At 62.3% G+C, this 18,828-nt stretch overlaps 1 protein-coding gene across 5 annotated transcripts in view; it reads right to left on the bottom strand.

The window, feature by feature from the left end:
* Positions 1-18,828, bottom strand: part of IQSEC1 (IQ motif and Sec7 domain ArfGEF 1) — a 106,509-nt gene that overhangs the window by 13,413 nt on the left and 74,268 nt on the right. For all 5 annotated transcript variants that reach the window (XM_060023134.1, XM_060023131.1, XM_060023132.1 and 2 more), the window contains exons 4-10: positions 10,764-10,925; positions 8,841-8,963; positions 7,234-7,400; positions 3,154-3,293; positions 2,698-2,727; positions 1,586-1,711; positions 685-784 (exon numbers count right to left, since the gene is read on the bottom strand). In XM_060023134.1, coding sequence (XP_059879117.1) covers positions 685-784; positions 1,586-1,711; positions 2,698-2,727; positions 3,154-3,293; positions 7,234-7,400; positions 8,841-8,963; positions 10,764-10,925 — 848 coding nt within the window. The remainder of the gene's footprint in view (positions 1-684; positions 785-1,585; positions 1,712-2,697; positions 2,728-3,153; positions 3,294-7,233; positions 7,401-8,840; positions 8,964-10,763; positions 10,926-18,828) is intronic.

The raw sequence follows: 18,828 nt of genomic DNA, 5'->3' as shown, positions 1-18,828 counted from the left end.
GAACAAGCCCGAAAGGACCCGTCAGCGGGGTTGCAGGGGTGGCCAGCTCCCCGCTCCAGGATCCCCAGGCCCAGGACCCACTCACACCCAAAGGCCTGAACAAGCACCGCCCCTGGGCCACGGGCTGTCCTGGCCTTTATGTGAACGGCCTCATCTCATCCTGAGGCAGGCACTACCATCACCCCATCGATGGACCAAGGGAACCGGGCTGGAGAGGTCCAACAGCCAGAACACATGGCGCTGAAACCTGAGCGGATGGACCGCGGCTCTGCTCGTGACCTCTGCCTGCAGTGTCTCTGGCACGACCCTCACCTGATTGTTTGGCCATATCTATATATCACTTGTGCCATTCACTCGATGTTTTCCTATCAACATTTTATCACTCTGCACTAAATTTAAAAATCTTATCACCTTCAAGAAGTAACGGTAAAAGTAAACCCGATGAGTCCTACATACAATGATACTGAATTCTCCCTGGTTACCCCCAGCCGGCAACCTGCCCTCTGTTGGGAAAGTGGGAATTAGAACACCGGAGAGGCCACCCTGGGGTCGTCCCTGATGGAGCCAGGAGGAAGAAGAGGGGACGGCGGAGGAGAGCTTCCTCGCTACACGGATGGACCAAGTGAGGCCACCTCCTGCCACGGGGTGCAGACCATGTGCGGACGGGCCCAGGGACTCACTCACACTGGTTCTCGAAGAGTAGGACCTGCATGCCGTACAGGGAGAAGGACTGTCGGAAGCTGTACGTCACAGAGTTCTTCTTCTTCTGGAAGATCTTGGTGACCTGGGGGCAGCCAGAGACAGAGGCTGAGCCACTGGGCCCGCGCGGCCGGGAGCAGCCCTGGGTGCTCAGGACTCTAAGTGGACCCTCAGTTCGAGTTCTCCTGTGTGAGGACCCTCCTGCGGTTCCAAGGTCAGGAGGCCCGCGGGGCGGGGGAGGGCCGATACAGGGACGGACACTCACGCCCGACATCCCCATGCACGGCCCAAAGGCACCGTGAAACCCTCTGAGAGATGAGTTCTACAGAGAAGGGCACTGAGGCCAGAGGTCTGAAACGATCTGCTCAAGGTCAGGAACTCTGAAAGGACTTGAACCCACACGTCTAGATTCCAGCCTCAGGAACCCGAGAAGAGCAGCTGGTCCTCACTCAGGTGGGGAAAGGGGATAGGGTCTCGGGCAAGAAGGGGGCCTGCAGGAGGCAAGAGCTCCAAAGGGCAGGCCCCCTGCTCCCTGCGGGAACATCTACATCAGTGCTACCTGTTTTGGGGCAAGAGCTCCACTTCCCTGTGGGGAGCCCACCTCTGCCATGTTCAGCCCATTAGTCCTGGGGCTGAGACCCAGGCCAGCGGGACAGCACCGCCCCCGCCTGGCCCCAGGGGCGGGCTTGGGCAGCAGCGAGACCTCTGCTCAGTCCCGGGAAGAGGATTCCCCCGCGGCCGAGGGGACAGGATTAGGCCCGGACCTGCAGAGGCTGACTCCCCCTTCCTGGATGAGCCTGCCTGAGGTGGGAGCCCAGGCAGCCGCCACTGGGCGCAGCCGTTCTGGGGTCTGCACACCAGCCCCTCACCCGTGGGGCCCACATACCACCAGGAGGTCATTGAACAGGAAGATCTCTCGCTGGTGCAGCCCAAGCTTCTGGGGCTTATTTGGGTCTGGAACCTCGAAGAGCCGGCAGTAGCAGACCAGGCGCCGGTGTGGCAGCGAGAGCACCTGTGTGGAGGGGCGGCGTCAGCTCCACACACCCGCGGGGACGAGGGACTCCCCCACCCTGCCTTCCCTCGGGCCTCCGGAGGCCCCTGCTCCAGGGAGACCGCCTTCCGACTCCTCTCAGCACTGGGCTCGTGGAGCCCCCGCCACGAGCCACGCGTGTCTTCTGAGCCCCCAAAGCACCTGTCATGTGCGCCCCGAGCCACACACATAGGAGGCTGCAGAGCCTGGGCTTCCCCGCCCCCAGGCCCTCCCTCCTGAAGGCTCTCAGCCCCGACAGCTGGGTCTGGAGGAGCCCTGCAGGGTCCCGAGCTGGCAGTCACCACCTCGAGGGGCTGGTCCCTGCCCTCTGCACAGGCGGCCATGGGCACACATGGCCCTACATGGGGCTGCTCTCCAGGCCCGAGCTCAGCGACCCACAGATGAGAGGGAGGGGACGCGGGCCCAGCCTGGTGCCCTCAGGGGGCAGCGCTGTCCGTAGCAGAGTGTGAGTGAGAAAGGAGGGCAGGACGCAGGGCTGGGGAGGTGGGCGAGAGCAGGTCACGGGCATGCCAGGGGTCTCAGGCCTTCTGCAGGGGCAGCTGACCCCGCTGCCAGGGTGGGGTAAGGAGCAGACCACATGACGGCCAGCAGGCACACTACTGCCAGCCCTGGCGGCGAAAGGGACCCGAGAGGCACAGCGTGGGCTGCGTGGGGAGGGGGAGGCCTCAACGCCACACCAAGGTCATCTGTTCAGGTACAGGGTCTCGGGGCCGAGGGACAAGCGGGATCTCTGAGCTCAACCAGACAAGACGGGAGGGGACCACCTGCTCCGGGCCTGACAGCACAACCCTCCCGCGTGCTCTCAGAGATCTGAGGTGGAGATAACTGTGAAAATCAAATTTCTTATGGCTCCGGAAATTAACTCATGCAGCCAGAACTGTGGGTCTGGGAGCCGCGAGCTGCGGGGGAGTGGGGATCACGGAAGGCGGAAGCCGAGGGGAACTCACACAGCCGAGCCCGTGGTGCAGGGATCCAATCTACAGGGGAAGCAGTGAACAAACAAGAAGAGATGTTAATGTTCCAAATACACATCTGGGCCCTGACAGAGACTCCGGGGTGACACCCCACCCACAGCGCCCCCCAGGGCGCCCCCAGCGGGCTCTGACGGGGAGCCCAGGCTGCCAGGGAGCCACTGCACAGCCCCGGCCATCGGTTTATTAAGAGCCTCAGATTCTCATCAAAGGGGACCCAGAGAGAAGGGCTGTGACTCCCTTAAAAAGCCCCAAACCTGACATAATCCACCAACCCCACCTGGAAGGGAACAGGTTCCAAAGGCACTGTGGCTACTGGCCAAAGCCGAGCCAGCAGGGCAGCCTGGGGTCGCGGGGCGGGTGGGTCTTGGGCACCCCGGGCCTCACGCGGCGCCCCCCCCCCCGCCCCCAGTGGGGACGGAGACCACCTACCGGCTTCTTCCCCACGATGAGCTTCTCCACCTTCTGCACCTGCGACACGTGGTCCTCGTTGGTCTCCAGCTCCCGCTTCCGGATCCGCTCGTAGATCCCGATCAGCATCTCCCGGGGGATGTCCTCCCCATCGTCCACGCCTGGTAGGGGACAGCGGCAGGGCTCACCCCAAGGCACCGGCTTCTAAACCAAATCCGGACAGCGGTCCCCCTGCCACTCCCCAGCTGAACCAAAGGCCTCCAGACCCACCGCAGCCGGCCCTGCCCCGTCCACCACACGTGTGCTCGGAGCCCCCGCACCAGGGACCAGGCTGGCACTGCCCCCGGATGAGTGTGCAGGGGCCTGTGCCACCTTGCAGCCACGCCCAGGGGGCTCAGCACACACGGCCCCGCTCAATCCCGGCCGCCGCCCCGTGGGGCGGTCACCACGGTCCCCATTGCACCGACGGGCTGGCGGGGGCCTGGGGATGGGGCTGCCCGGCCCGCATCCTCACTTTGCCCCTTGTCGGCCTGAGTCATGGTCTCTCTGAGCTACGAGTCCTCTCCTCAGTGACACAGGTCACCAAGAGCACGGTGACTTTACAGGGACCAGGGCGGCTCACGGGGTCACCCTCACACCCCTGACACGAGAGCTCAGGGGATCTGAGTGGCTGCTGTCCCAGTTCTGGGACTTGAAGCCGGGTCGCTCTGACAACAAGCTTGCGCCCTTTCTGCTGCACGGCCCCCAAAGTGCTGTCAGGAAGTCCCAGCCCCGCTCACGAGAGAGACACGAAGCCCCCCGCCCCCCGCCCTCTGGTACCGCTGCTGGAGGTACGTGGGGCAGTGGGACGGCTCAAGCCCTCTGGTGGGCTGTCCGGCACCACCTGCCAGTCAGAAATTCAAACACCCTCGGGCCCACTGAGTGGCTCTGGGGGATTGGTCCTGTGGGGTGTGACATTCAACGCAGCCCTGCTTCCAAATCGCACAAAACGGGAGCTAACCCATTTGCACACTCACAGGGGGCCGGCTAAGCGGTCCGCATACGAGGACTCCTGGGACAGGGATTACTGTACGCCCGCAGGAACGAGGAAGGCCACGGCAAGCCTTGGCAACAGCCCTTAGGTTTACCGAGCCAAAGAGTGAGGCGCCGAGCGGAAGAGGGTCAAACCAGCCGTGCACCTTTGTACCGGCTCCCACGAGAAGCTCCGCGTGGCACAGCAGGGACTCAAAGCCGATGACCTCCAGGGATGGGAAGGGCCCTGCGGTGCACCTTTTATGCTTTCTGGCTTTTTTCTAATTAGCTATTTTTTCAGAGCAGTTTTAAGGTCATAGCGAAATTCAGGGGAAAGCACAGAGAGCTCCCATATACCCCCAGCTCCCCGCCAATCAGCACCCCGACCAGAACGCCGCCTTCGTTACAACTGAAGGACCTACCCAGTCACCAGAGCCCACGGTTCACACGAGGGTTCACTCTTGGTGTCGTCCACCCTGTGGGTCTGGACATATGGACGAGGCCGTGTGCCTGCCATTATAATACCGTACAGAATTTTCACTGCCCTAAAACCCGCTCTGTGCTTCTCCTTTTCATCCCTCCCCCACGACCACCGGCAACCACTGGTCTCCTGACTGTCTCCACAGCTTCGCCTCCTGCAGAATGTGGCGCAGCTGGAATCAGATTGCAGGCTTGCAGATAGGTTGTTTTCACTTAGCGATGTTCCTTTAAGGTTCCCCCGTGTTTTTTCACGACTTGGTAGCTCATTTCTTTTCAGTGCTGAATAATATCCCACTGTCTGGACGGACCAAGGTTTATCCATTCATCTACGGAAGGACAGCTTGGTTGCGTCCTAGTTTTGGTGAATACGAATAAAGCTGCTATAAACCCCGTGTGCAGATTTCTGTGTGGACGTAAGTTTTCAGCTCATTTGGGTAAATTCCAAGGAGGGCAACTGCTGGGTCATGTTACTTCCTGGTTTTTGAACTATGTGAGGATAAGACCCATTCAAAATATACATTTAAAAAATCTGAAGGCAAATAGCAATAAAAGCAAAATATCGCTTGCCTGGCTTCCAGGTTCCTCCCCTGCCTATCCCTGAACTCCCGGAGGCCCCCCTGCTGCTGGACCCGCTGGGCATACTGAGCGATTCCAGAGAAAATGTGTGTCCGGCGCATGTTGGGGCAGGGGGGCACTCTCTAAAAAGAACAAGCTGGGACATGTGCTCAGCGCAGAGTGCCGACCTGGCTTTGGGAGGCCAGCGTCCTGCCTCCTCTGACACACACTTGCTGTGTGACCTTGGGCAATTCCCCTCCCTCTCTGAACCTTCTGAAGCTCAAGGAAGATGGGGCAGAGAACGCTAGAGTCCCTGGCTTAAAGAAAACAGGTGATTGGTGGCAACAGCCCAGGCTCGCAAGAAAGAATCAGTGGCTTCCTCTCCTGGTTCTGGGGTGCTCAGCCCCTGCCCTGGGAACTGGGGTGACAAAGCCCCCCTCCCCCAGACTGCCGGGACGGCGGATGCAAGGATGCGCACAAACCACGAAGCCGCAGATATGAGGGCGGCCGACCAGCAGGTATCTGACCCAGCAGCCCTGTCTTCCCCCGAGCCTCTGTCCACGGGCCTCGTTTCTGTCTCACTTCTCACACAGGAGAGGCCCCAGTTACATGGCTGAGCTGCTAAACCAGAGAAAAAAATCAGAGTCCCTTAAGCTCCCCAGGGTCGCCCACAGCACGCAGCTCACGGCCAGCTTTCCCGGCAGCTACACAGCAACCGCCTGCATCCAGGGCCAGGGGGACGCCGTGGAGACCAGACCTGACCAGGCCCAGCGAGGACAGGGGCTTGAGGTGGCAGAGAGGAGGGGAGGGGCTGCAGCCCCCCGGACCATCAGTGTCCACTGACCGCCCTGCTCCCTCACCTGTTCTGGCGACTGGATCTCTTATCAACGAGGTTCCTAGGAACCACAGCTAAGACCTGCCCCTCCCCGGGGCCTGCGGAGGGCCGCACGGGGAGGGCCCTGAGCCCAGCTCCCTGCGGGACCGCCTGTCAGGGTGGGGCCCACCCCCAGGGAGCGCCAGCACAGACCCTCCGCTCTGGGGGACGCGACGACGGAGCAGTTTTACAGAAATGAAGGACAAAATGAGAAATTTAAACAGCTCGAAAAGTTGGACTTGATTCAGATCAGTTGTTTCCCTTTTATAAAATTATGATGCCATTTCTAAAGGGACTTCAGTCCCTTACAGCTGTTTCCCAAGGACAGGGACAGTCCCCCAGCCCGGGACTCCACGGACAGGAGGGACCTGCCAGCAGAAAACATGGAGACAGCCGTGCCCTTTTCCATCCCTCTCCTGCCTGGCGACACAGGAGGAAGTCTCCGTCTGGCTGCCCAGCCCCTGGTCACCTGCCCCACGTGGGCCCACCTGCCAGGGAGGAGAGGGCAGCCTCGGGCCCTGGGCCCAGCCAGGAACAGCCTGGCTGGAACCCACAGTGGTTTTGCCTTTTCACGGCACTCGTTTTCGTAAATGATGCCCATGTGTGACAAATGCTACTGGTTTCCCGCTTACACTGATGACGTAAAGTTCATTTTAAAAATACATACGTTTCATAAGAAGACAAAAACAAAAAGACAAGTCTGTTCCAAGAGGACCACTGAGAGAGGGGTATGGTGGGCGATGCTGTGTGGGCAGCAGTGATGGGGGCAGGACAGTGCCAGCCCCCGCCCGGCCCCCATCCCGTCCCCACCCACCGTGCTCGGAGGCCCCGGGGTGCCCAGCACCCAGCTTGTGGTCCATCTTCCCTCTGCCCCTGCAACCAGGCCTGGATCCACCGTGTGCGGCCCGACCCCAGGCGCTGAGCCCAGCTGCGCTCTCAGGCCTCTGCCCTCTGGTGCCCTGGGCCTGCGGAGCCCTGCAGTCCTCTGAGACAACACGCCGCCTCCCCCTCGGAGTGCCCCCGCCACAGCATTCAGAGCCCTCTATGGGAACTTGCACTGCGTGGGCTCCTTCGGGGAGGAGCCCCACCCCTCCCCACGTGAGGCCGTGCTGTGGGCACCTCTGTCAGGTGCGTGCTGGTGGGGAGGGGGCGGGCGTCCCACCGCGGACAGGGCAGCTCACCTCGGAGGTTCTTGATGAAGTCCTCTAGCTTCATCTTGCGCTCGGGCTTGACATTGGGGCTGTACATGTCGGTGTTGAGCAGAATGATGGCAAAAGCCAGGATGAAGATGGTGTCTGGGTTCCGGAACTGCCGCACCACCCCGGGGTTGCAGATGCAGTACCGCTGGCTGGGGGAGGACGGGGTGGTGCTTCAGCCAGGGCAGGAAGCCAGTCCGCCCCTCACCCATGAGCGGCCCTAAACAGCTGAAGCTGGTCACTGACCTCGGAGCCTCCGTCTCTGGTACACGGGGATGTCGCCTGTCTGGCAGAGCCGGCCCTGACCGTCCACTCACCACCCCCCCACCATGTGAGTTAAGTCCCACCCGCCCGTAGTTCGGCCGGCATGTGGCTGCTCAGGGCTGAGGACCACGTCCCTCGGCCCCCGCGCAGCCACGCGCTAAGTTCCGGCCAATGTGATGTGGGCACCTTCGAGGCTGTGCCTTAAAGGCAGGGGGTGCCCTGCGTGCTCTCTGCCTGCCTGGAACGTGAATGTGATGGGTGTTGAATCTGCTCCCGGGGACCTCAGATGACAGGAGCCCAGGCCTCCTCCACGCCAGCTCAGAGGGCGGCCCACTTCCGGGGCGTTTCAGCCACGGCAGCTGTGGCGGACGTCTTTGTTGCGGCAGCTGAACTAACAGCCTCGCTACAAACTGCCTCACAGAGTCATCTGCTCACGTCCTCACTGCCTTGAATACGCCCCACACCCCACCCCACAGTTCCCTCCACTGGCGACCTTGTGCAGGGGTAGGTGGGTGGGGCAGGGATGGAGAAGAGGAACTGGGTGGGGCACCGTGACCGTGACCGAGGCCCACAACCCGCAGGCAGCAGCCATGGGCGCTTAGATGATGTGGGCTTCAATTTCGTCTTCCCTGTTAAGTGCCGCCCCCTCCAGGAAGCCCTCCTGAATGGAAGTGTCTGAACGCTCCCCTCCCAGGGCCCGGGGTTCCTCCTCCTGCGACCTTGCTCCCCTGTGAACCCACCACCCCTGCTGAGCCCAGAGAGCTGGGTCTCCCACACCCCGCGCAGGGCATGGACTCCCTACGCGGCCAGTGTGCACACCATCCCAGCATGGAAGATGGCGCAAGGACAGCCTGCCTTGACTGCAGGCTCTCTGGGGGACCAGGCGCTGGGCGGAGTGCACCCACACGGCCTGAGTGGTTTAATCCTTCCACCCCCTCCAGGGTAGGTGCGTTCATCAACCCCTCTCTACTGGCAAGGACGTGAGGCATAGAGAGGTTAAGTAACCAGAGCAAGGTCACACAGTGGTGCAGGTGTCAGAACCACGCCCTCTGCGTCACTGAGGGAGCATCTGCCCCTGTGAATGAGCAGACGAGTGATGACACAGATGGACTCACGAACCAGTGGGGACGAGAGGACCACGAAGACGTTCGAGGCCCTGGCTCCAGCACTGAGCCGCACAGCACGTGGCAGAGGAGGGGCTGCCGCCCCCCGCCCCCCCCCCCGTCCCGATAGCTCATGGCCACCTGACCCTGAAGGGGGGGTCTGCCCTTGAGCCTTGGTCTTCGAGCGGGGACGCTTTTTCTACCTGACACCTGCCCCGCCCCCACCTGAAGGCCTCGATCAGCCGCTCCACCTTCTGGGCCTCCCCCTGGACCCGGATGTGCGCCTGGAACTTCCGGAGAGCCTCGTCCAGCTCCATGGCGGAGAAGTCCATCTCGTCCACCACGCAGCTGAAACGAGAGAAGGCCCCGTCAGTGTCCCCTGCCCACCTTCCCGCCGGCTGCACAGGCAATCACGGCCCGCAGAGGGCAGAGGGAGCACAAGGGGTCAGCGCAGGGAGGCCCGAGAGGGAGGGCGGCCGGAGTGGGCTCCCTCCTCCACAGGAGGAGATGGAGGTCTGGGCACCCACTGGCCCTGCAGCCACCGCGCCCTGGGCCTGCCCCTCACGTCAACGCTTTCCCAGGCATTTCTGCGGGGCCTCTGGAGGGGCTGTGCTGCCCTCACCTGCCGATCCCACAAGGAGGGCAGAGCTGGGGAGGCTGCAGGTCACAGGTACCTCTTATCACAGCCCCGCCCCCAGCACAGCCTGCTCCTGCCTCTGACCATGACCCCGAACAGTAGATGGGTCTGCAACAGGGACCCTCGCCTGACCACCCCCGGTGGGGCTGCAGAGACCCCGGCCGTGGGCCCCCCTCCCCTGGGGCGACGCTCTGAGAACTCAAGGCTGTTGGGGCAGGGTGAGGGCAGGGGCCCCGCAGGACAATTCGCTGACCAGCATCCGAGGAGGATGCCTGGGGGGGTCTCACTGCTTCCTGAGGCCGCTGCTATTTTCTGATCCGAGGAGAACAATGTGCGGATTTCCTACGGACTCACAGCAGCTCGGAGCGGGTGTGGGGGGAGAGCAGCGGTGGCTGCAGGGGAGGGGGCCAGACCACATGGTCTTGGGCCCCATTCACGGAGCAGCTAGCATGCTCTCCTGGGACGTTCCTCCCGGATTTTGAAGGGGGAGGGGCACCAGCCACACTATCAGGGCGGGGCCAGAACAGAAAGGCGGGGCTGGGAGAGAGCAGCCCAGGCGGGACAGACGCCACAGCCGGCCACAGGCCAGGCACCGCCAGCGGCTCGCTGCCTCTCCGGTGTGTGTGTCTGTGTGACTGAGTGAACACTAGTGTACATATATGTGTGTGCACGTGGGTGTGTCTGTATGGGGGGGGCACCCAGGCCAGACCCCCCGCCCCTCCCCAAGCCTGGGTCTGCTCACCTGTGAAACAGAGAGGCCAGAGCCCACGCCCCACTCCTCCCAGGGGCGCCCGGAGGTGGCAGGTGTGTGTGGCCAGGCCGCCCTGCCGTTTTTGCCGAGGGTCAGTCTTTACCCTGCTCTGATCCCGTTCCTGGCCCACCGGCTGGGTCACCCATCCCGCCTGCAGTGTCTGGGTCGGCAATGTGCCCACGGCAGGCCTGGAGCTGCTCCCCCAGGTCCCCACAAAGGGGAGCAGGGCACCTGTTCCAAGCCGGCCTCCTGCTGGCCCTGGCTCCTTGTCTGCGGAAGGGGTTATGGACCCCTGACACCCCCGCGGACGAGGTGAGGACACAGCCCGCACGTAGCACCTGCCCAGTGACCACAGGACCCAGGTGTGGTGGCTTTCTACTCGGGACAGTCTGGAGGAGGACCGGGGGTGCAGGGTACGTGCGGGCAGGACTTCTCAAAGCTGTCAGCAGTTCCCAGGGGGCTGGAAACCTGTTCTTCTGCAGGGTTCCAAGTAGCTGAGAGTCTATGGCCGCCAGCCTGGTGGGACCCTCACCCCATCTCCCGCCAGGAGAGGGAGGAGGAGGGGGGCTGAGCTCCCTGGTTCCCCTCCTGCTGCCCCTGCGGGAGGTTGGCCCAGGGGTCGCTGGGCCAGGGGAAGGGGCTGGCCCTGCTGGATGGGGCCAGAGGTGCTGGCAAGGCATCTCCCTGTGTCTGGGAGTCAGAAAGACAAAGGGGAGCGGGGAGCCTGGGGTGTGCGTGGGGCGCCCCCAGCCCCACTCACTCGAGCACGTCGCGGTTGAACTGCTTCTGCCGGTTGCCCAGGAACTCCCCGATCATCTGCCGGCTCAGGCCCTTGCGCTGCAGCAGGAAGTGGGCCACCCCCACCGGCGTGTCGGGCACGAAGCCACGCTCGATGAGGTACTGGACGCCCTTCTCGGGCTTCCTGGGGGACAAGAGATGGGCTCAGCCGGGCGCTCCCACCCCTCCAGCTCCCCCAGCCCTCATCCCCTCCTTCTCCACGGCACCCTGTCCTGCCCCACCCTGAGCCCACAACGCAGGGGAACCGGGATGGCTTGGGCCCTGCAGGAGGGCTGGGCCAGCGCAGGAACACGGAGGGTGCCGGGGGCTGGGGGGGGCACAGAAGGGCCCCACCCCTCCCCGCTCCGTGGTCCCCTCTGTGCCGAGCTTCCAGGCAGGCTGGAGGGCCCCGTCCAGCACACGCTGGCCGCCTGTGGCACGTGCTCCGTGCCGTCACCGTCTGAGGACCCTGCACGCCAACTCAGTCCCCACACTACTCCCTGGGGTTGGCATGCTTGTCACCTGTGCTGCCCGACAGCCACGTGACCTTGCTGGGGACTCGAGTGCCCGTGTCGTGAGACTTGTGTGTTAACACAGTCGGGCGCCTGGAACGCTGCACGCAGTAGGTGAGCAACGCCTGGAACGCTGCACGCAGTAGGTGAGCACCGGGAAGGTTTAGGATAAACCTCAACGGACGGCAGAGGACCTGGAGGCGCAGTGCCGGCCCCGCCTGCAGTCAGAGGCCTAAGGCGGGGCTGTGCCGGCCCCACGGGGCTGAGCATCCACCCAGACCAGGAGCCCAGGGGCCGGGGCGCCCTCAGGGGCTGAGCAGTGAGCCAGCAGGTCCCTTCCTCCCGTCGGCCTCGGGGCCTGGTACCGGCTCAGCTGACCTCACAGGGAGGCAGTGGTCGAAAGAGACAGGGCAGGGGGAGGCGCCACTGAACCCTCCCTCTGCACCTGTGACTCTCGGAGGGCGGTATCCTCTGACGAACCCGGAGCCTCGGAGCTGCGGAGCCCTTGGGTATACCCGGCACCCCACGCCTTGCCCCAGTGGTAGAAGTCAGTGTCCTGCTGGCCCCTGGGGGCATGGAGGTGAGGGCCAGGATCTACCTGCCACCACCAGCCGTGCGCTGACAGCGGGTCCCACAGATGCCGTATTTCCACACGCAGGCCAACCTCCAGCCTCAAGATGACCCTGCTATTTTTATCCCAGGTGGCCACACACCCCAACCTTGCGCTCAGAGCTGGGCAGGGAGCGACTGCCAGCCGCCTGGGTCCTGGCACAGAAGTGGTCACCGAGTGGCCCCGTTCCCCCACATCCCCGTTCCTCCCGGCAACCCTGGGGTCTCCAACCAAGAACTGCCCCAGCCCCAGGCCTCTCCAGGCACTGGGCTACTGGTGCTGATGCAGCAACCGGGGGTGGGGTCGGGGTGGGGCGGGTCACGCTTCCTCACCGCCAGCTCCACAGCGGCCCCCGCAGGACCCCAGCCCATACCTGACCGCCCCCCACTTCCACAGTAGCCCACAGATGTGTCTTCTTCGGCCCACACGACGTTAACAGAAAGAATTCCAGTTGGTCGCCAATGTTTAGAAACCGGGAGCTTGGACATAGAACCCGGATTTCCGGCTTCTCTTGAGAAGACAGCGTGGCAGCCCCTGGCCTGGATCCCATGTGAAAGTGACTGGAGAGCCCCCTCGCGGGCGCCCTTGTCACCCACCCGGGCCAGCCTGGCCCACCGAGGCCATGACACCATGCCTGGTCCAGCCCAGCCTCGTCCTGCCGCCCTGGGGTGGCTGCTCCCCTCTCCACCCCAGCTGCTCCTGCCTGTGTCCACAGGCCAATGGCATGCAGCCTCACAGCTGCCAGGCCCACGCTCAGGGCCCACAGCCTTGTGGGAGGGGCAGGCTGCGCAGGGGCCGTAGGATGAGGACTCCCCACGGCGTAAGTGCCGCATGCCGACTCTGTGCTGGGCGGCACTCTGGATGACAGCGGCGAGCACGGGTGGCCTCGAATGCCTGGCACGGCAGCTGCCACGGCCCAGTCTGAAGGGCAAAGTGGCCGAGCGAGGGTGGGAGGGGTTCCGGCAGGGGAGGCAGAGGCCTTCTCTGAGCAGGTGACACAGTGACAAGGGTGCTCAAGGAGCTTTTTGGTGGAGGCAATGGCGAAGGCAAAGGCCCTGAGGTGGGAGTGGGTTTTGTAGGATCGAGGCCATGAAGCTGCTCCAGGGCTCAGAGTAGGGCCCTGGGGGAGGGGCAGCGGGGTGGACAGGCCGCAGGGGCATCTGGCTCTCCTCTGAGTGGGATGAGAAGCCTCGCATGCTCTGAACAGGGCAGTGGAGGGACCTGGGTCCCCGTTTAAGAAGCTGCCTCTGGCTGTTCTACGGGAGCCCAGGTAGGAGACCCTCGCAGGCACCCCGGCACTGGTGCAGGAGCGGGGGAGGAATGGCGGGCTCAGGACACCGTCTGGGGGCAGCGATCACAATATATGCTAGTGAACCCGCGTGTGAGCCCGAGGAATCCAGCTCTCAGCCCGAGGCCAACGGGGCAGGAGCCGCATCCACCTGGCACCCTTCACAAGATGCTGCAGGAGAGGAATGTGGACTGACCGGGCCACGACCAGAGACGAGGGGCTCCCAGCAAACTGAGAGGAAAGGTGCTGCGGCTGGAGGTACAGGCGGGGGTTCGGGCAGGGGCTCCAGGCTCGGGATGCGCGCGGCCGGCAAGGGGAGTGATCTCCCTGACCGTGGAGAGCCAGCACTGATGTGAGTCCCTGGCCCGCAGGATCTTGCTGGCCCCCAGCTGCCCCACGTGTACTCCGTGGGCCCTGCTGGGCAGGGGTCCTGGGTCCACTGGCCCCTCACAGGGCTCCGTGCTGACCAGAGCAGCCCAGATGTCCTGCGTGGGTAAGTCACACACTCGGTCTGCTGCTCACCCACAGCCCTGCCCACCGCCCTGGGGCAGCAAGGGGCACTGGACGGGCTCGGGCCGAGGCAGGAGGGTAGAAGGCACGTCCTGTGGGGCTCCGAGATTCCCCAGAGCACCCAGGGGACGCCATGGAAAGGAGCCTCTGCCTGCCTTGTCCCTGAGACACTTGATGAGCGCAGCAGGCCTGGCCAACACGCAGCGGACGCGGCGAGTGAACAGAGAAGTGCACCCGGCTGTGACAGAGCCCACCCGACCTGGCAGACGGGCTCGCCGCCACCCCCAGCAGTGGCTCCCCCTTCCCTGCCTGCAAGCTTGAACGGGGCTCCAGGCCCTCGGGACTGAAGAGGCGCAGCCTGGGGCCCTGCTGACTGTGCACCCTCAGGGGCCAGCGGGGGCCCGGCCCACACAGCGCATGTCCGGCCAGAGAAACAGAATGTGCTGTGTCTGGGGCTGGGGCCGACGTGGCTCTGGGAAGGGCTGCTTTGGCCCGTGTTCCCAGGACTCTGCCCTAGAACCTTCAGGGCCTCCCAAGTCTGCAGGACAAGTTCCGGCCCCTCGCCCCTCATCCACTTCTCCATTCACCCCAGGCATCCATCCAGCGCCTGCTCTGGGTGGGTGTGGCACCAGCACACCTGTGGTCTAGACAAAGTCCCTGTCCTTGAACACACATCCTCACTGGAGCGCGATGAACTCCCAGGAGAGACACTCACAGGCATGGCTCAGATCCCAGCTCCGCTCTCTGGCTGGGTGACCTAGGGCAAGTTAGTTAACCTCCCTGTGCCTCAGTCTCCCCACCTGGGTAGTGGGGACAGTGACAGTGCACACAGCAGAGCCACTGTGCGGATTAAATGAGTTAATGCCTCGAAGCCCTTGGAAAACATGCTGGGTTTATGGCTGTTTAAGAAAAGGGTCAGCACTAGGGCAGAGCTAAACCAAGGGGAAGCCGTAGTGACCACAGAAGGCCTGGACTTCAGATGGATGGGGTGAGAAGGCGCGGTGCAGAAAGGCCTCCTCGGGAAGGTGGCATTGAACCTGGAGCCAGGAAGAAGGTCCCTGGGGGCGGGAACGACCAACGCGAAAGCCTTACTGGACACGTAACAAAACGGGGCACACCAAGGGGGGAAAGTGGTGCGGGGGTGGTGGTGGGATGAATTGGGAGAGTGGGATTGACATGTATACACTAATATGTATAAAATGGATAACTAACAAGAACCTGCTGTATAAAAAAATAAAATTCAAACAAAAAAACGGGGCACAGAAAGGCGGAGTAGCTGTGCACCAGGCTGTCCAGCGAGGGAGAGCCAGGTTCTTACCCTTTTGCTCGTAGAAGCCCGTAAAGTTCCACTCTATGCTCCCAGCCCGGGACTGCAAATCTGCTCTGCCCACCTCTGCGCAGCCAGCTCTCCCCATCTCTCCGGGTTCCCCTGACGACTCCTTCTCTAGCTTTCTGACCTCCACCCTCCAGGACCAGCATCAACGAGGTGCAGAGGCGACATTTTCACCATCTACACCTGACGCGCTTCTGCATCCCGGGCCCCCGGGCCTCTGCCCCTCACCCCCACTGCCCGTCCGCTGGGTCTGCGAGCAGCCTCTGCTGTCCCCAGGTCCAGCTTTTCTCGTCGACTGTGCCAGGTGAGCACGTGCAGACCACAGTGGTGCTGCCCTCCTCGCACCTCTGTCCTCGAGCCTGAGCCCGGGGCTCTCGGGAGGCGGTTACTACGAGGCCGGGCTCTGCACCTAAGGACCACCCACCTGCCGGAACCCCTCTCCTCCCAGCAGGGTCTGCAGGGGCCACAACGGCTCCTCCTGTCGCTTTCCCTTGCTATAGCAGCTGAAGAGACATGGACGTGGGCGTCTGCCCGGCACCCTGTTGGCCTCTGGATTTCCCACACCCCCCTCGAGCTCCGCCCCCTGATCCCACGGGCTGCCCGTACTCCGGTCAGAGTGCTGCACCCCGCTGACCACGGCGAGCGGTTCAGAGGGCGCCGGCGGGAGCCTCTCTTCCTGCAGGGCTGCCATGAGGCTGGACCACGAGCCCGGACTACTGGCTGCCCTCCTGCCCTGAGGGCGCGATGGTAGGGCACGGCCAAGAGATGCTCAGTGGCTTTTCAGGTACACGAACCAGTAAGGCCCCTCTGCTTGAACCAGTTTGATCAGATGCCCATCATTTCCAATGAAGAAGGGCCTGAGGCACACAGAGACCAGCACGGGGTCTGCAGACACCGGCAGCGCCCGAGGATGCCCCGAGGCTGGAGGCCGAGCCATCCCCGTGCTGTTCTCACTGGCCGCAGGGGCGAGGGATGGATTAACCAAGTTCAGCACCCAGAGGCCCTGCGCCCAGATGTGCCCTTCAACTCCGTAATCTAGGCTCGAACCCCTCCAATATCCTGCAGAGAAGCGGCCACCTCCCATCGGCTCGCACACCTGCACGGCCAGCAAGCCCGTCGCCTCCCCACACTGCCTATTTTATCCAGCTCTGATTTTCACAAAGTTCTTTCTGATATTAGAAACCCAAGCTGAACGTGGCTGCCGGGGTCTTTTTCGCACTTATCCCAGAGACAAGGTGGAAGAATTACCCTCTGGTCCTCATGCACTATTGGTGTAAACGTAAACTGGTACAGCCACTGTGGAAAACAGTATGTAAGTTCCTTAAAAAACGAAAATAGAGCTACTATATGATCCAGCAATCCCACTCCTGGGCATATCCAGACAAAACTGTAATTCGAAAAGATACATGCACCCCTATGTTTGTAGCAGCACTATTTACAACAGCCAACACGTGGAAACAACCTAAATGTCCATGGACAGAGGAGTGGATAAAGAAGATGTGGTACAGATATATACAACGGGATGTCAGCCATAAAAAAGAATGAAACATTGCCATTTGCAGACCTAGAGCTGATCATACTTCGTGAAGTCAGTCAGACACAGAAAGAAAAACAGTACATGATATCACTTATACGAGGAACCTAGGGAGTTCCCCGCTGGTCCAGTGGTTAGGACTCCGTGGTTCCACTGCAGGGGGGCCCGTGTTCGATCTCTGGTGGGGGAACTTAAGATCCTGCAAGCCGTGCAGCGTGGCCAAAAATAAATAAATAAGTGGAACCTAAAAAAATCATACAAATGAATCTATATACAGAACAGAAACAAACTCACAGACATACCGTAGAAAACAAACTCATGGTTACGAGGGGGAGGAGAGGGGGGAGGGAGGGACAAATGAGGAGTATAGGATTAGTGGATACTGGGAGTTCCCTGGCAGTCTAGTGGTTAGGACTCAGCGTTCTCACTGCCATGGCCCCAGGTTCAATCCCTGGTCGGGGGACTAAGATCCTTCAAGCCGTGCAATGAGGCAAAAAAAAAAAGAAAAAGAAAAAAGAAAAGGATTAATGGATACAAACTGCTATCCATAAAATAGATAAGCAACAAGGATTTACTGTAAAGCCCAGGGAATTATATTCAATATCTTGTAACAGCCTATAATGGAATATAATCTGAAAAAAACAACCCCAACTAAATCACTTTTCTGTATACCAGCACAATATTATAAATCATCTACACTTCAGTTTAGAAAAAAGAGAAGGAACTGGCATGGCTGGAACACCCGTGGGGCCTGGCCCGCACTGCCTCCCTCCCTGAGGCCCTCGGCACCAGCCAGCCCAGACCCGCGACAGCACTCTGAGGGTGGCGTGGGCCGGAGGAGTGGCTCACGTCAAGGGGAATAGGACCCTGATCTGCAAAGACCCAACTCAGAGTGCTCGTAAGAGAGCCACAGTCACTTAAACCGTCAGCACGTCCAGCACCAGCAGACGGTCCGGCACAGCCAGCACTTCTGGTTCTGCAGCCTCGAGCCAGCGCCTGGGGTCCCGCGGCCGGGCTCCCAGCAGCCACGCCTCCCAGGCCACCGTGAGAACTTGGCAAGATGCTGCACACGAACTGCTCGGCACCAGCTGGCAACTTAACACACATCTACGCAGGCTGGCTGTCACCACTGTCCTCTTCACTGGTCACAACAAACGTAACGCCCAAGGCGCACGGAATCGGGAGCCCAACACGGGCTTTGCCGCTTACTGGGAGGCTGGCCGATCCCCGAGCCCCATGGATGTTGTAAGGATGGAACCTCGGAGCACCCCAGCCTCACTGCAGGGCTCTCTGCAGCAGCTCCAGCGGGCAGTGGCCGGAGGAGCAGGCAGGTGGCGACCCGGTGCTGGGCGGAGAAGACCTGCCTCCAAACCAAACGCAGGCCCTGGGCAGGGAGGGACCTCGGAGGCCAGGTGAGCAGCTCCCTGCCCGTCAGGAGTCCCGGCACACCAAGTAGTCTCCACGGCCCGACTTACATGCTCCTCAGACAAGAGGCCCTCAGTCCCTTCCGACGGCACCATTTCATCAGGGGCGGCTCTGGGGAGGAGGACACTCGTCCAGAGCGGGGAGAGGGCTGGCCTGGCCCATGGTCACCTGGGCCCGCGCCCGAGGGCGAGAGGGAAGGGCGTGAAGGAGCGGAGGAGGATGAGGTGAGGGGCACAGGAGCAGGGCCCTCCGTGGGCAAGCAGGTGACAGGCCCGGTGAGGTCCCGCTGGGTGCCCCTCCGGGCTGTGGGGTGCGGACCCCAGCTCCCACCGCTGTGGCGGACACTGCAAATATGAGGCTCCGCTCCCTGGACTCTCAGTGCACACGCGAGGCCCAGTGAGCGGGCGGGGCCACGGAGGCCATGCTCCAGGCCGCAGTCCCTGCACTGGGCTTTACGAGGGTGTGTTCAGGGGCCAGGCGGCAGTGGCGTGAATCCCAGTCTGGCCATCCACCGACCGTGGGACCTCGTGCAAGCTACCTCTGGGCACCTCAGCTCACCCAAACTGTAAAGCGGACTAGTGACGGTCCCCTCCCTACGGTCTCCCGTGAGCACGGTGGGCTCGTACAACAGCACCGGGCACGTGTCAGTGCACGCGGGCATCAGCCACTCCCGTGCTCCATGCTGCTCTGTCCGCTAAGCCACCTCCTGGGTCCTCTAAGGCCCGAGCCCCAGGCCCCCTGCACTGGCTCCGGACGCAGGAGCCCCGCGGACCACAACAGCTGCCACCCGCTGCACCCTGGACAGCGGCTCCTGGTTTCACGGTCTCTAACCCTCA

Source organism: Delphinus delphis, chromosome 10, assembly GCF_949987515.2.
Source record: "Delphinus delphis chromosome 10, mDelDel1.2, whole genome shotgun sequence".
Classification (NCBI taxonomy): domain Eukaryota; kingdom Metazoa; phylum Chordata; class Mammalia; order Artiodactyla; family Delphinidae; genus Delphinus; species Delphinus delphis.
This window is presented reverse-complemented; position numbering and strand designations above follow the sequence as displayed.